Source organism: Ursus arctos, unplaced genomic scaffold (assembly GCF_023065955.2).
Source record: "Ursus arctos isolate Adak ecotype North America unplaced genomic scaffold, UrsArc2.0 scaffold_30, whole genome shotgun sequence".
NCBI lineage: Eukaryota > Metazoa > Chordata > Mammalia > Carnivora > Ursidae > Ursus > Ursus arctos.
The window spans coordinates 23,404,270-23,420,908 of NW_026622986.1; the positions used below are offsets into that span (position 1 = coordinate 23,404,270).

General features: G+C 40.0%; 1 protein-coding gene across 3 annotated transcripts in view; it reads right to left on the reverse strand.

The window, feature by feature from the left end:
- The window catches only part of HSPA14 (heat shock protein family A (Hsp70) member 14), a 37,422-nt gene extending 20,852 nt beyond the window's left edge, over window positions 1-16,570 (reverse strand). The window contains exons 1-9 of one of the 3 annotated variants that reach the window (XM_026479041.4): window positions 16,405-16,570; window positions 14,957-15,037; window positions 14,801-14,883; window positions 6,443-6,491; window positions 6,203-6,308; window positions 5,097-5,187; window positions 4,039-4,143; window positions 2,806-2,967; window positions 1,126-1,281 (exon numbers count right to left, since the gene is read on the reverse strand). In XM_026479041.4, the coding sequence (XP_026334826.1) occupies window positions 1,126-1,281; window positions 2,806-2,967; window positions 4,039-4,143; window positions 5,097-5,187; window positions 6,203-6,308; window positions 6,443-6,491; window positions 14,801-14,883; window positions 14,957-15,037; window positions 16,405-16,461 (890 nt within the window). In that variant the 5' untranslated portion in view covers window positions 16,462-16,570. Of the gene's footprint in view, window positions 1-1,125; window positions 1,282-2,805; window positions 2,968-4,038; window positions 4,144-5,096; window positions 5,188-6,202; window positions 6,309-6,442; window positions 6,492-11,043; window positions 11,543-12,058; window positions 12,788-14,800; window positions 14,886-14,956; window positions 15,038-16,404 lie in introns of those variants that run through there. The other 2 variants (XM_057304665.1, XM_057304666.1) reach the window with 2 other exon arrangements.
- Between the last annotated feature and the right edge of the window lie 69 nt (window positions 16,571-16,639).

Here is a 16,639-nt window from a genome sequence, read left to right on the forward strand (position 1 = left end):
TTCTGTGAGCCACCAGGCTTCTGAGACTATTGAGCACTTTAACTGTGGCTACTGCGATTGAGAAATTTAATTTTTATGTTATTTATTTCTAATTAATTACAATTTAAATAGCCACAGGTGGCTAGTGGCTATTGTATCGGGCATGCAGAGCTAGAGTCTTTAGGAAAGCCCAGGGAAATAAGGAAGCTAAACTACAAGGACCAAATAGTGAATTTAACGAAATGTAGTCAGTAGAATCCTAAAAATAATACTGTAATTCTGGAAATTTTTACTATGTTTCTAAGTCACCTGTTAGGTTGTTGGGAAGTTTAAATAGTGAACCATTGGTAGCTATTATTACATTAATAATATGCAAGGCAAAATGATAGGGCAATGTCCTCCCTTTGGATTCTCTGGGTATAGGTGTAATCATCTGTAACCAACATTTTGGATTATGTAAAAGATAAAGGAATTTAAAACAATTTTATGCACATTAAACCTGTGTTTACTAAATCAACACTATCAAAATTTAAAATGTTGACAATGGGTGAGTGAGGCAACAGACAGACATCGATCTTTGGTAGAATGTGATAGAGAGTGTGAACTCAGGAGTCAAACTTACGGGGTTTGAATACCTGTCCATCACTAATATTACACATACTTACTGTGTAACCCTGGGCAAGGATGAAACTTCTCTGTTTCAGCTTCCTCATGTGTAAAATAAGGAAAACAATACTACTACTTACCTCATTTTGTTGTTATGAGGATTTGCTGAGTTAATATATATTACTACTTAGATTACAGCCTGCCATGTTAACTATTTAGAGTAAGTACCACTGAAACACGAGCAAACCCCACATAAACTTTAGCAACAACAAGCCTTTCTTTGAAAGATCTAGGATGCCTTTTTCACACACGGCTCTTTGTAGCTGTCACTATTAGGGCAAGCAATCACAATCGATGCCAGTACTTTGGGAGCAGTTACTTAACAAGAACTGGACCTCAGAATAAAGGCAGGAAAGCTCTCCTTTTACAGATGGCTAATAAATCTCAAAAGAACAAACAAAAAACCCTAAGCGAGAAAATTACACCTAAAAATATAAATATATTTGGAATTAAAAATTTTTTTTTGAATTTCATTTTTACCTGGACACGTTGCAGTCAAAATCTTGACCTTCATATAATGAGTCAAGGAAACAATTGGCACTTCCTAAGGTTGATAAAGAATGCTTTGCAATGTCAGCACTGTTCATCAACTTCATCATGGCTCGGGCGTTCCCTCTCACGTCATGTCTGAAGGATCTAAATCAAAAATATAGTCTTTGGAGCTTAAAAATTCCTAGGCCATTTATATATAAATTCTCATTAGATTCTATAAATTAGAATTTATAAAAACTCAAATATGGATAATGACAAGCTCATAAATATTAATATCAGATTTTAGTAACTAGGTTCAAACCCTCCAAAATTTCTGAAGAAATTCTTTGCAATTAAAAGAAGGGTCTCATCAAGGAAAATAAATAACGAATATTTTTGATACTTGGAATTGCTAAATTCTGTGGCCATAATAATAGACTGTCCTTTGAAGAAAGTAGAGTAGCTGCCATCTTTTTGCAGATGTGACAAACAGAGGGTGAAGGAGATTTATGTGGCCAGGTCAAGTCTCCTATCTCTCTCTCCCTTTATAAATGCAATATAATCATGGTTTAATGGTAAAAAATGATCTGTCCAGCACTAAAAAACAAAACTAAAAGAGCTTTTTTTTTTTTTTAAGATTTTATTTATTTATTCGACAGAGAGAGAGAGAGCACACGTGCACAAACAAGGGGAGCAGGAGAGTGAGAAGCAGTCTTCCCACTAAGCAGGTAGTCTGACTCGGGGCTCCATCCCAGGAACCTGGGATCTGGGATCATGACCTGAGCTGAAAGCAGACGCTTAACCAACTGAGCCACCCAGGCACCCCTAAAAGGGCTTCTTTAAAGATATTTGATGCATATGTAAATGACAAATATGTAAAATTACCATTTCTCTATCTCCAAGACAAGTTCATTGTTAAAATTGCTTGGCTCTGTTTCTAAACATGTCTAATAACTGTTGGTAGTCAAATTAACAATGTCTTATCCTTGAGTTTAAAAACCTTCATAACAAAAAGCTGTATAGGTCTTTATGAAACAAGTGAGAACTTACCTCTTTTTCAAGACTTTTTTACCTAGTCGGTTTAGTCAAACTGAGGAAAATACTGTTTCAGCCAAAAATAAATTTTTTTTAAGAGCGGCAATGTCCAAAATATAACCTTTATCTATTTGGCTCATGATTTTGAATGGAATAATTACACCTAGGGACAAAACTTAAATCACTCCTTGTGCTAGCAGATTAGTAATTAAATAAATACTCCAAAGACACTAATTCACTAGGATGTGACTATAATGTAATGTAATCTTTATCAGATCTAAATTTTTAAAATTTGTTTAGAAGATGGTGAGCCCTCAGTGCCTGTACCCTCCTTTATCTAGACATAACAGTGGCACCTGAGGAATTAAGAATTCAAACTTGAGATCCAAGTTCATACAGTTCAACGTCTGGTGGGCCCTCACACTAAGTGAAAAATCTGAGCACACTGCACTGTGCAACTTGGCCTCTGCTTCCCTGTAAATGCTTGGAGAGGACATCGTAACTCTAGACATGAAAATATCCAAGGCACTGGAAAATAAAAACAAAAAACATGTCCTCCCTTGCAGCAGGGCAATTTAAAATAGAAAAAAAACAAAACACAAAACCCTGGAGAGAAACTTCAATCAAAACATCATCAAGTCCATTAATACTCACCTCTGAAACTCTGAAGCTAGATACTGTGCTAAGGTTTCTGTGAAATGTGTACCTCCAATGTTGTCATCAGTGTTTGTTGAAAGAACACGATATATTCCACTGTTCACTTCCATGACGCTGACAGATAAGGATGTTCCTCCAAGTTTAAACACCAAAATATTGCTTAAAAGAAAAATAACATGAATAAGTTATGAGGGAATCACACTGCTTTAAAGGCAGGTTGGACATTAGAAGTAACTTAGTTTAACCCCTAATCATAATAAGGAAACTCAAAATCTCACACAAGTCAACTTAGTTATCCACGGTCATCACTTCGTGCTGAATTAAGCCTAGAACCCGGACCTTCTGATTTGAAGTCAAAGTTTGTTTTTACTTAGTTGTACTGGTAAAATTGGATTTTTCTGAGTAACCAGAGTTTAAGGCACTAACTTTTCTTTTCTTTTTAAATTCTAATATAATTAACATAACGTGCAGGACACTAACCTTTCCAAGTAAGTAGAGATTTGTGATTATAGCAAATCATTAAGAGAATATAGAAATTTTATGTGCTAATATTAATCAGGTAACTACCAAAATAACACATTCTATAAAAATCAAACAAATGCAAAACTAGAAGCTAATTTCTGATATTCTATACTTATCTAGTTCACCTAAAACTGATTCCCTACTGATTTATACATACTAGTTTTTTTAAGTGTGAGATATGAATAAGGTAAAACAACTATGGAAAATGAACACTTCTGTATTAGTCTCCCTAAAGGTGCCCGTGTCGGTTCTATTAAGACAAGTTTCAACAACTAAATTAGATGTCTTACTATTTCATCATCAAAAGATGCCTTAAATCCTATACTGGATTTTCCCCCATCTCCTGCCACGAAAAATGTAAATAAAAGTACGGTCTCTAAACATGTTTAATAATTGGAATTGATAGAAAAATTAACAGTACCCTAGCCTGAGCTACATTTTGGTCAGGCTTGTAAATTTCAAATCTTCCTCCAATGAAGAAAGATACATGAAGGATAAGAGAAGGGCAGGAAAGCTCAATCTTCTCTTTCATTATGTCCTTTCTCTGCTCTCCTAGGATGTCTTTCTCATCTATTTGAAGATCTCTAGGTGAGTTTCAGCATCTTTTTATTCATAAAGACTTTATGTAACAATCCCTACTGATTTAAGTGTGGTAATCTAAAATGTTTTCTGCACTGAAAAGCTTAAAGCTGCAAATATGGTTTTTACCTTTTTCCAGTGGGGCAGTCTTGTCCAATTCCATAAGCCAGAAGAGCTGCGGATGGTTCATGGATTAACCGCAAAACATTAAACCCAGCAGCTCTGGCTGCTTCCCTGCGGACAATTTGCTTTCAATGAATTTAATATCACAACATGTTCAAGTATTTTCTTGACAAAAAAAATAACATGTGATATACTAAGTAAGGAAAAGGAAAGCTCTCAAAAATGCCCATGCTTATAAACTTAAGAGATTAAAACAAATTTATAATACATTTTGGAACTTTCTGGTTTTTTTTTTTTAAAGATTTTATTTATTTGACAGAGAGAGAGACAGCAAGAGAGGGAACATAGCAGGGGGAGTGGGAGAGGAAGAAGCAGGCTCCTAGTAGAGGAGCCTGATGCGGGGCTCGATCCCAGAACGCCGGGATCACGCCCTGAGCCAAAGGCAGATGCTTAACGACTGAGCCACCCAGGTGCCAAGGAACTTTCTGGTTTCTTTAACTTAGGGTCACAGTTTTAACATCCCACAAGTTCAAGTAAATAATGCAATTATTTGTCCCAGAAGCAACTCAGATGCTTGCAAAGTCCCATATGAAACTCTATCCTCAAGGCAAAGGTATGCATGCTTGCCAATTATATTTGCATAATGACCCATACAAACTAAACCCAACTTTTTGTTTAGATGTGAAGATCTAAGGTGAAGAAATTATTGCAAATATTTTCATTGCAAAAAACTGTATTTTTATGTAATTTCCATATAAACTTCGATTGTATGAAACCACGGCAAAGCAATTTACAAGCATCAACTTAACCTGGTAATTAAAAAATTTCCAATCAAAACAGCTAATAAGGTACAACCAATTTTGTGTTCTCTTGGCATTTCATAAAAGACAGGAAATATTAGTGATCATTACTAGACTTTTTACCATACTAATTACATATGTAAATATATGCATCTGTTTACAAATACAATTTTATTTCCTAAGGTATTTTCAAATACAATTTTACCTTTTACTACACTACATTATGAAATCTTTATTTCCTTTAAGCAAATAAGATTAACTTACCCAAGAGCATTTTTTTGCTTTTCTCCAAAATCAAATGGAACAGTAATAACTACATCATTTGCATCTGAGCCCAATACAGAATGTGCCGTTTCTGTGTATGAAAAAATATAAAAATAAATTCCAATGACAAAAAAAATGTCATGATACTTAGCAGTTTATTAATTTGTGCCAATGATCTTCTCACTAAAGATTTTCCAGTTCACCTGACTGCCCACCACTCATTTTCTTCTCTGGCTCTTTATTTATTTTCTTAATTAATTTTTTTTTAAAGATTTTATTTATTTATTTGACAGAGAGACAGCCAGCGAGAGAGGGAACACAAGCAGGGGGAGTGGGAGAGGAAGAAGCAGGTTCCCAGCAGAGGAGCCTGATGCGGGGCTTGATCCCAGAACGCTGGGATCACGCCCTGAGCCGAGGGCAGACGCTTAACAGACTGTGCTACCCAGGCGCCCCTTTTCTGGCTCTTCTAAATCGTGCAAAACTTCTTGTGGTTTTGGAAGTTTGTGGATGTGAAACTAGGTACTTTCCAAAAAGCCTGGTTCTTAGGCTTCAAAATTTCAACTACCTCCCAAATTAGACTGGTTCCATTAAGAATGAGCTTCTAATGCATCAATGTGAAGACAAGCAGCATGTTAGTTAAACACATTAAAAGGCTGTCTTTCATCCCACAAACTCATAATTCCAGAGCTGAAGTGAGCCTTATAAATAATCTACTCCAGAATTTGCCAAACTGTTCCACAGCATGCCACTCAGCTTCAAGCCTTCAGTGGAAGTGGTGATAAGCCAGACGTACTTCATTGGCCTAAATAACTGTTAATCTTGAGCAGAGAGATAAAATACTCACTCTTCACCAAACTTATTTGGACACTTCAATTTAGGAAGCTGTGAAAATGCTAACCTGGCCCAACTCATTAATGTTACTTCTAAGGAAACCAAAGTCGGGGAAGGAAGTCAGTTAAGGGTACACAGCCAGGTAGTGGCACAGTCAGGTCTAGTGTTAGGTCTCCTTCATCTGCTCAATCACCCTGCTTCTCTCCAGATCAAGAAACACCTCTAACTTTTTTTACAGTCAACTTTTAAATTTCTAGATGAAATTTGCTCAATACCTTTCATCTTACTAAATATCAGTCTGGCAACATCTTCTGGGTTAACAAACTTTGTTCCTTCTCCAGTATCTACTTCGTATCGTAACTTTCCATTTTTTTCAATGACCTATAAAGCAAATTTTAAGGGTGTTAAATGAGGAATAATTTTAATAAAAATACAAAGTTTCAAAATAATATAATAGGTTATGACCTTGGCAATTACTTTGTGTAACAGAGGGGTAATAACAGAACCATACTCACTAAACATTTACTTTCCGTGATGTATTTCTGAGCCTGCGGATCATCAGAGCTGTCCATAAAGATAAAGATAGTTAAATTTAAAATCAGTATTGTTGATGTGTAATATTTAAAGAAGACTATATTTTTCAATACCACTGAACAAATATAAAAATACAAAAAATTATCAAGTTGGTTGATATTAACAAATCATGATACAGAGGATAGGATTAAATGGATACAGTATTTACAATGGTTATAGTGACTCTATTAATCTTCACATTTGAAAGTAAATAACTCTTAGTTGTTCTGATTTTCTTATTAACAGATGCTATACATCTGGGGGTAATTTTTCATAATATCAGTGGTTTTATGTCATATACTCTCTTAACTATGATCTTGAAGACCCAATCACTGAGATGAAAAGGGCAAAAAAAAATTTCAAAGTAAGGGTAAACCAGAATATCTAACACCGTCTTTGTTTCTTGGCTTCTGAACATGAATCAACACCCAGTCAAAAAACTGAGCAAAAGTATGTACGTTATATATGGAAAGGTGAAATATACTGCAGGTAGATAGACCTATAACGTCCTATACAAAGTAGTAAATGTGTACGGCAGTGAAAAAAATTAACGATGGGTGCAATGTTGCTCAAAATACCAATTTGTGCAGACTACAAAAAGTTCGTATCTATTATTACAATACCTAAGTGGGGTTAATTTGGCTGGTATTATTTTAGACATAAGAGGCTCATAGAGAATCAATGACTTACAAGCTAATAACGGGCAGAGTCAGTACCCAGTATTCTCCAGCAGGCTAGTGTTGTTTGCACTTTACCAGCTGCCTCCTAGTAAGAATGTAAATGACTAAAGTACTTCTGTCCCTTTGAGCAGTGATAGGAGTCTTTGATCCTTGGCTTAATTTCATCTAGAAATTAAAGTAAACCCTTTCAGTTAACCCTTCTTCCAAGGGGCTATAGCTGTTCCATTCAGAGATCAATTTTAATAAGAGGAGTTGAAAATTAATAGTGACTATCTGCTACAGTTATTGAACATCTGGGGACCCTAACCTGTGTAAATAAGAGGAAGACAAAAGGGGTTTAAGATGGACTAATGCGGCTCAGAAATCTGTCTAGAACACTTACAGATTCCCCATACTTCCTTCTCTATTACTGAAAAATTGATGGAGAGGAAAACAGGTAAGGAGCTTGCCCAAAGTCACATGGTAAATTCATGGCAGAACGGACTGGAATCCAGATCTTTAATACAAAGTTTAGTATTCTCTTCACCTAAGCCCTCCCTTCCTTTGTCTAAATCCAAATTTAGACTACATCCTGGACAACTATTTTAAGAATAAGAAAAAAAGATGAAGTCTACCCATAGTAATTTTTTTGCACCCATATTTCAGCATGACACTTACCAGCTGTTTTCTTCAGAACAGAATTCTAGTCTACCAGGACAATTTACCCTGTTATCTGTTAACTATCTGGAGCTATCTAAGACAAGATAATTTGCCAGGAAAGAGCCTATATCATGGAACCTAAAGAACTTTTAGAAATGAAAAATTATTTTTCAACTGCCCTGCAAAGAGGGCCATTCTCATGTGAGGACAGGAAGCACACACAGCTCTTAGGGCCAAATACAGGCAAGACCCTGGAGATGAGCTGGTAAAGAAAAAGCAAGCAGAGTGTGGAGGTGACGACAAATGGTCATGGATATCGCCAGAAAGTAGCGGACTGACCCACAAGTACATACAAGTAAAAACTTTATTTGTCCACACTAGGATTAAATCACTTAACAGAAACACAAAGGACGGTGGGAAGTTGGCATACACAGCACCTCATTTACATCATGGTCTTTAGGAGGCAGAGTGTTAACCCCACCACCGTATCACCACCTCTACAGGCAACGCCACTTTCTCTTCCTCGTCCTTCCTGAAATGTCTCTTGCACCGTCAGCAGGCTGTCGGACCTGGCACACAGCAGCACTAAAGTGCCCCAGGGTCTTCTTCCCCATTACTGTCACAACATAGTGCCTTCCGTGTCTGAAAGCGTTTTTACATTCATCTGTTCATTTGGCCCTCACAACATTCCTGTGAGGTAGGTAGGAGAGTTATTCGCTTCTCCCTCTGTAGGTGAGGAACCTGAGTCACAGAATGGTAAAACGACCTGCCAAAGGACGGGCAGGTCCGAATGGCTGGGCCTAGAGCTGAGGCAGGATTTCTGAGCTTGTTCTCATTCGTATGTTCTCTGCTTAACAACATTTCACCTCTTTTTCTGTTTATTTCATTAAGAACTTTCCCTTTAATTTTATTCTCACGTTAAGGTTACTTCACCCAAAGATTTTCATAATACTACCTCCTGAATTTAACTCCACTTTTGCTCTTTAGCACTTCTCTGATCTCAAATAAATCCCTGCCTATGTACTTTGCTACCATTAATAGATTAATATAGTACAGGCCTAACTCTCCTTCAAGTACTTCCCTGTTTTTCCAGAAAGTCTACGTATCTACATTAGTGTTATCCAGTTATAAATGACACACATCCCTCCATATAAAGGCCTAAAACAATTGAGAAAATGCACATATATAGGTATATATCCATTTCACTGCCTTAATATATGCTTCTTTAAAGCAAGGAACCTATATATGGTGTAGTATTTATTTAAACTGAGTATATTAATAAATATTAATACTACAGGATGCTTCCTTAAAATACAGTTGTTACCAGTAATTCAAACATACAGTATGTAGCTGTGTCTGAAAACACAGCAATTAAAATTTCGCTCTGTCTTTTTTTTTGTTATGCCACTTAACATAGAATTTTTTTAGAATTGAAAAGTACTAGAAAAGTCATCTAGTACAAATCTCTCGTTTTAAAGAAACTGAGGCACAAAAAGGGCAAGTCATGTGCCCAACATCACAAACTGTGACAGGGTTAGAACCCAGTTCTAACTGGAGTCCAGTGTGTCCTACACCAGCTGCTTTCTACGTTCATCACCCGTTCATCAGAGCAGCTTGCTCACTTGCCATCTATTCATGGTTCCCAGTATATTCCCACTATCGTTTTGACTATTTCTCTACCTATCTGTATTGTCAGCTTTTAGGTAAGCACCCAAGCGTACAAAATATAAAACAAAATCTCTTCAAACATGCCCGCACTTGTTTTTTTTTCGTTGTTTTTAACCTGTAGACTGGAGGAAAGCCTTTTAAATTCCAAGGCTCCTATTTGTAGTTCATAAAGTACTAAGTAAACCACTTAAAAGCTTTAAGTTAGTTAGTTTAATCATGGCCAGTAATGGCATTCCTTCTAGAGTAAACTGGAAGTATGGCTCAACACCCTTGTTATCTCCTAGAGGAAGTGTGTATGTTTTGGGGGAAATGGGGAAGTGTTTGTTGAGGACTTTGTGCGTGAAAGGAGTTATCTACTGCAGGCAGTCTTTATTCACACCATCCTCAACTGTTTCCCAAGCTGTGCTCTTCCACCATATGCCATTAACAAGGGAAACTTTTGTCTACATAATATGAGAAAAAGTGACTTTGGAAAGTTCCCTAGAAGGAAAGTTTTCAAGGGCTTGACTTCTGTAACATACAAGACAGAAAAAAAGGCTAACAGAAAAGAATGAAATTAGCTAAAAGCATTTAGAGAACAGATTCTAAATTGTTTCCAAATGTTGTTCAAATGACACCCAACCTAAAGATACGTAATTATGCATATAAAGGGACCCAAATGATATGGAATGCGAAGAATTTACTTACATTAAATATTTTATAGAACAGCCATTACCTCATTATGAAGATTATCAATATGGATCATAACACACAACTGTGGCTCCCTGTCTGTTCTGAATTATATCCTTATAGTGATAAGACACTAAGAACTAGTAAAATGGAGGGAATGACGGTTTGACCATTGAGTGCTTACTAGTAGGTAGGTTATAGACACAGCAGTGAAAACATAAGAGAATAAGGTACAAATACATGTATCTATATTAGTCTAATGAGCTATATAGAGGGATTAAAAAAATGAAGATCTTACAAGAAGCAGTCAGATTAAACTAGTAAAGAGTCAAGCAATGAGGTCATGGTATACACCATAATTCTATAACTTGTCAACAAATGTGCCTTACCCTAGCCTTACCTTGGCCAAGGTCATATGCACGAATAACTTACATGTGTATAGTATGCAGTGCTTTTAAACTTTTAAACCCTTTCACATCTATTAGCCATTTGATCCTCACAACAACCCTGTGAGGTAGGCAGGTCAGGAGTTATTACCTAGCCCCCATTTTACAGATGAGGAAATTGGTGTAGAGGTAAACTAAACTGCCTCACGTCAGTGGGAAAGCCACAGCTAACTAGCTCTCTGGACTCGGCTCCATCTGTTTTCTATTAGACCACTCTTCACACATCCAAGAGGTCTTTCAGTTAGTGGAGAAGCTTGGGAAAAGCAACTAGCACGGATCTTCCTGCCACTCTGCGTTTTAATGGTTCATCCACTTTTTTTCCCGAAGGACCTGTAAAAGGAGCCAGGGTACCAAAAGGCAGGTGTTGGAACTGGGCTTCTACCAGTTTAGGAAAGAGACACTTGTGTAATCAATTCCTAACTTTTGGTATTTGAAATTAACCTTTGAAGCAATTTTTCAAGCCCTAGCTGAAAAGCACCGGTGGCCTCTTCCACTGCTGTTGCCAAGCGTCTGACTGCGATCACGGCATCCCTGCGGAGCTCGTTGGCAGTGTCTTGCTGGGCACTGGCCTCCTCACCAATAGCAATCAGCCTGTCCAATTTTTCTTCCTCACGCTTTGAAAGTTCTCGTGCCAACCTCCTGTTTTCTGCCAACTCAGCTGCAATAGTCCTGGCCACTGACCGCCTTCTTCGCCTTGCCCACCTTGGAGGGGGCTCACTGGTCAAAGGCCTATCCCCACCAGAAACAAAAGGAACTCCGGAGGAGATGACCGGAGGCCGCTGTGTGGAGGCCACCCCAGGAGTGTTTCGGCTGGTACTGGCGCAGGGACTGGGCTCACCGGACACACCCAGTCTGGTCATGGGGCTGCTCTGACAGGGAGCAACTGCACCTCTGAAAAGGTGGTGGGAACTGCTGTAGTTGGGGGTCCCTTGAGAGCACCCTGAAAAACAAAGCAACAATGTTGCAAAGAGGACATTCCTGCTATGGAATGCTTGGAGCCAGCAGCAGAGCTGAGAGACAATTACAAAACTCTGGTAGTTCCTGAAAAGGCCTCTTTCCACAAGGGGCTGGGAAGATTTCAATTCCTTGATCTGGACACTCTGGCCGACTGTAATCTTACCTTCAAAACCTCCCCGCTGACTTCCTAAACCCCTTTCCACGTAGCCAGCCAACCCAATCTCTATTCTCACATTCCTAAGCACCCACTATAAATAATGCTAAAACGAGTTTGGTTCAAAGAGTACTTTTTCCACATTTAAAAAGTTCTAATACCTTATATACCTAGAGTCATTGCTTCTGAAGACCTGGAGCCCTTTGTCTTACCAGAAGGCTTAAAAAACAGAAGGCATGGGGCAGAAATACAGACAATGTTGAAGAGAACACCATCCAAACATATAACTGCTGTTTAGAACCAAGTGACTCTGGCACCCCAATCCTTCACATGCTTGGGAGTTACCTGCACCCGAGGATTCATCCCAGGAGTCCTCAAGGTCACTGGTTTCTCGCGTCTGGTCACTGATTCTCAGTTGACAATCCTCATCTGATTCTTTAACTGTTTTCAAGATAGGCTGATGATCAGCTGCCTGAGTCCTTTTTGCTCTGAGAATGCTGGCTCCCTCTTCCCCTGGGGTGTCAGAGGCCACTAAGTTCTGATCACAGTGCTTGGCCCAAGCAGCATCCTCCATTAAGTTGTCTGGGTCAGTCACTATCTGATTTCGGAGAAGCTGATCCAACGTATCATAAAATGGACAGTGCGGTGGATCACCCATACTTGTGGCATGGGCAACATACGCCTTTAAATACAACGCCTTCAGAACTTTAAACTTGGAGCGACACTGACGTTCGGTGCGGCGGAAGCCTTCCTGCTGCATTCGCTTAGACACAGCCTGATAGACATCTGCATTATGATGCACAGTCTGGAGGCGCTGGATATACTCTGCCTCGCCTAGTATGGAGAGAAGAGTTCGTGTCTCCTGTCTGGACCACCGGATGCCCGCACTGCTATTGGCACTGGCCATAGTGGATTGGGAAGGAAGGCTAGCTGCAGGAAGGTCCTGGGCAGCAAGGTGCAAGTCTGAAGGTGTGGGGAAGCTCTGTGTGCTCTCAGTGTACTTCCAGGAGCCAGCCGATTCTTCCCTCTCAGGGCTAATTGTTGAGAAGCCAGGTCCAAGGACCGCATTTCTGGCTGGAAGGCCACAGGGGAATGAGAGTTACAGGGAGGATGTAAGGATAATTGTGGCAGCAAGTTAAGTGGTGCTACCTGTGAGTAGGGTGCAAACAGGCAGGATGCCAAGACTAAGAAAGCCCAGCTGTGAGCGTTCGCCCAGGAAAGGTACTGGACCAGGGGCTCAAAAGGGCCTTACTGGCTTGGTAAAAGGGGACTGGCTCCTCCACAAAAGACAGAGTGCTTCTGAGGCCGAGACCTGGTACAACTGTTTATGTGTAAAAATCACCATTGTCTTGTGAGGATGCTGAGGGGGGGAATATCTGGGCAATGAGACAGCTCACTCTAGAGAAGTGCCAGCAGGACCATGGTGGAACAGTAGGTCTGAAGAGCGCTCATCCTTTACCAGCCTTGGCCTCAACAGCATGCTGTAGCTATACATATTACCATCTGACTGTCACCACTGCACTCTGTTAAAAGGTAACTTTTAGGGCCAGAAAAGTCAGCTTAAGTTGTTCCTGATAATACAAAGATTTTGTATGATATGGCAGAAAACAACCATATCATTACTCTGATTATCTGCCCTAAAATAGCAACATAAAACAGGGCTACTAGGAGATCTATGGAAATGTTCTGTATTTTGATTGTATCAATGTCAGTATCCTGGTTTTGATACTGTACTCCAGTTCTGCAAGATGTATTATTCTGTAGTATTTCTTACAACAGTATGTAAATTTACACTGATCCCAAAATAAAAAGTTTAATTGAAAAAACCCTATATTACTGGTCGCTTATAGTGAATATAGCTTCAAAGCCCATCTAGAGCTCCCTGCTTTTTTAGAGATTTTATACCTTGCAAATTTTTGACACCAACTAATTTATTTTCAATATGCTCGACACTCAATTTTGTCAACACATAAATGGATACAGGGGTATTATTTATCATCACAAAAATTTAAATTCTCTCCAAAATACTATCATTTTAGACTTAGTGCATAAATACTTTAAGGAAAAAAATAAATCAAGTTCGGTTTAACTAAATACAGGTAAGGGATAATAAAAAATATCTGTATGTACGAAAGAAATAGATATTAGATTTAATCCATAACCCCCAAATCCCAAGATCAACATGGGACATTTATACTTAAATTCTCAACTGAACAAAGCAGAAAGGGAAGAACCCGGGGCAAAGGGTTAGAAGTCCTGAAATGCAGTCCTATCTAGCTCACCTCCCTAACTGAGCAGTTCCATAACTTCATTGTGCCTCGATTTTCTCATCTACAAATGGGGAGGAATAAAACCTGCCCTACCAATCTTTTAAGGATTTGAAAAGATTAAATAATAGATGTGAAAGCACTTTGAAAATTTAAAAACACTGTATCAAGCATTACTACTCCAGTGAAAATGAAAACCCCTAATTATTATGGTAATCTATAATTTGAGGAGACAGAAGTCTGGAGAAGCAAGCCTCTTTAATCTTTTAATTAAAGTTACAACAGATGATTAACCTGATTCTTACTTAAGACGTTAATTAAGCTGTTTCTCTAATGATTAAATTTGTAAGCCAACTGGAAAAGTTAGTTCCCAGAAAGTGTCACAAAAGGACCTGAGGAAGAAAATCAATAGCTTTATATAAATTATGGTCAATTGTTACAGATTTTGCAAAATTCAACTACAGTGCAGAAAAATCTTTGAATTCCCACAAAATCTTTCAAGTTCCCTCTGTCATGTGAAAAGGTGAAAAGTCCGAATTACCACTTCTAAATGAAACATTATCAAACTATACAAATGTTGGCATTTATCAATAAAAACAGACCTCTGAGCAAAAAACAAATATTTGAGTGAATCCCATCCTCGAGAGGATACAACACTAATCATCAAAAGAAAGAGCCTACTGGGATAATCTCGGAAATGATTCAATCATAAAGAGCAACAAAAAAACCAAACTGATGTCTCTAGTTTCATTTCACATTATGTTTAGAATGTATGAACACATTTTATTTCTGTATGTAAAAGTATTACTTTATTCCGTACCTTCTGCCAAGGATCTGCTTTACTTTCACTACTGTATTTGAAATATTTCTTATTCTACTTTGTTTTGCAGCCAATCCAACAACCTGAAAAAGAACAGCATATTACAATGCATGTAATTTTACTTATTTCAAAATACAAGAATGAGGGAAATAGTACCTCTTCATTTTCTGTATAAGCAACAACAGCTGGAGTAACTCTGTCACCTGCATCATTTGCAACCACATCAGCCCGGCCATCCTGGAAAAAAAACCACACAACTATATTAAGTCTTTTGGGAAAAAAAGAAACACAAAAACATATATATATACACACACACACACACACACACACACACACACACACACAAATATATAGTCTCATCAGACATATGTGGGCCAGTGTTACCTTGCCATACCTGTAGAAAGAAAAGCTCTGTATCAGTATTTTAAACTTGCAGGTTTAATTGCCATTATTAATTTCCTAGATTTTATGTAAGATCAATATTCCACAAACAACTGTCTCATTTTTTCAATATGCTCTGCATAGTCAATAATTGGATCAAACATAATAACCTTGTACACAATAAGGCTTATTACATCACCCTTTCTAGTTTTCTTTCCTCTCTGACAAATACATTTTTCTTCCTTTTTCTACGTATGATGAAGTAGCACTAAATCCCTTTGGTTTTTCCTTCCAAATCACTTGACATTTAAAAGCAAAACTAATATCAGGGGAGTTCATTATTATTGTTCCTTCCGCCTCCCTCCTGATGAGAAGCAGGCTACAATTCCCTGTTAAGCCCTCTCATTCAAGAAAGGTCAAGTCAGTAGAGCATACACCATCAACTCGCTTCACGCGCTTCGCGGGATTAACAACTCCAGTTCCAGACCAAAACCACCCGGTCCTTTCCTGGCCAACATTCCAAAACCTCCGGGTGGGAAATTCAGGCCCACCTCCCGGCCCCCAGCGGCCCGGACGTCCCGGGGGGCCGCCCCCTCCCAGCGTCCAGCGCCCAAGAGGTCCTCGAGACCCCTCCGCGCCTCCTGCGGCTCTGACGTCCCAAGACCTCCCAGGCCTCCTGCTGCCCTGACATCCCCGGGACCGCCCCTCTAACGGCGTCCAGCGCCCACGAGGTCCTCGAGGCCTCTCCGGGCCTCCGGCGGCGCTGACCTCCCCAGGACCGCTCCTCCCCGGCCTCCCGCGACCCTGATGTCCCCGAGACCCTCCAGGCCTCCTGCTGCCCTGACGTCCCCCGGCCCGCCCGACTCTGAGCCTCCAGTGCCCACGACTTATCCGAGATCCCTCTGGGCCTCCAGAGGCCCAGACGTCCTCAGGGCCGTCCCCCTCCAGGCCCCCTGCGGCCCGGACGTTCCCGAACCCAGCGCACCCGCGTCGTCACGACCCTCCGCCAGAGCGCAGCGGGCTTTCCGGAGAAGCTGCGGAGGTCCAGGCCGGGACCGCCCGGCCCTTCGCCTCCAAACTTCCCCTCAATAATGCTTTTCCGCACGGCATTCCTAGGCCGGCGACACGCTGTTCACAACCCCATAGAAGACCAAAGGACTTGGCCCGGCACCCGGAGAACTGGGGAGCCATCAGCCCGGAGCCCAGCTCCCCCAGTCCCTTACCTTATAGACGGCCACACAGGCTGATGTGCAGCCAAGGTGAACTCCGATGGCCGCCATGAGGCGGCAGAGAAGGCGGCAGCAGTAACGAGTGGTCCCCCTGTGGCAACAGCTTCGGGCCTCCGAACAACCCCATCAGGCACCGCGGAAACTTCACGTTCCCGCCCGCCCACCGCGTCCGGTCCATCCGCCGCGGCCTCCCGCGTCGCCACCAATCAGAGTGAAGGTTTCGCCTTTC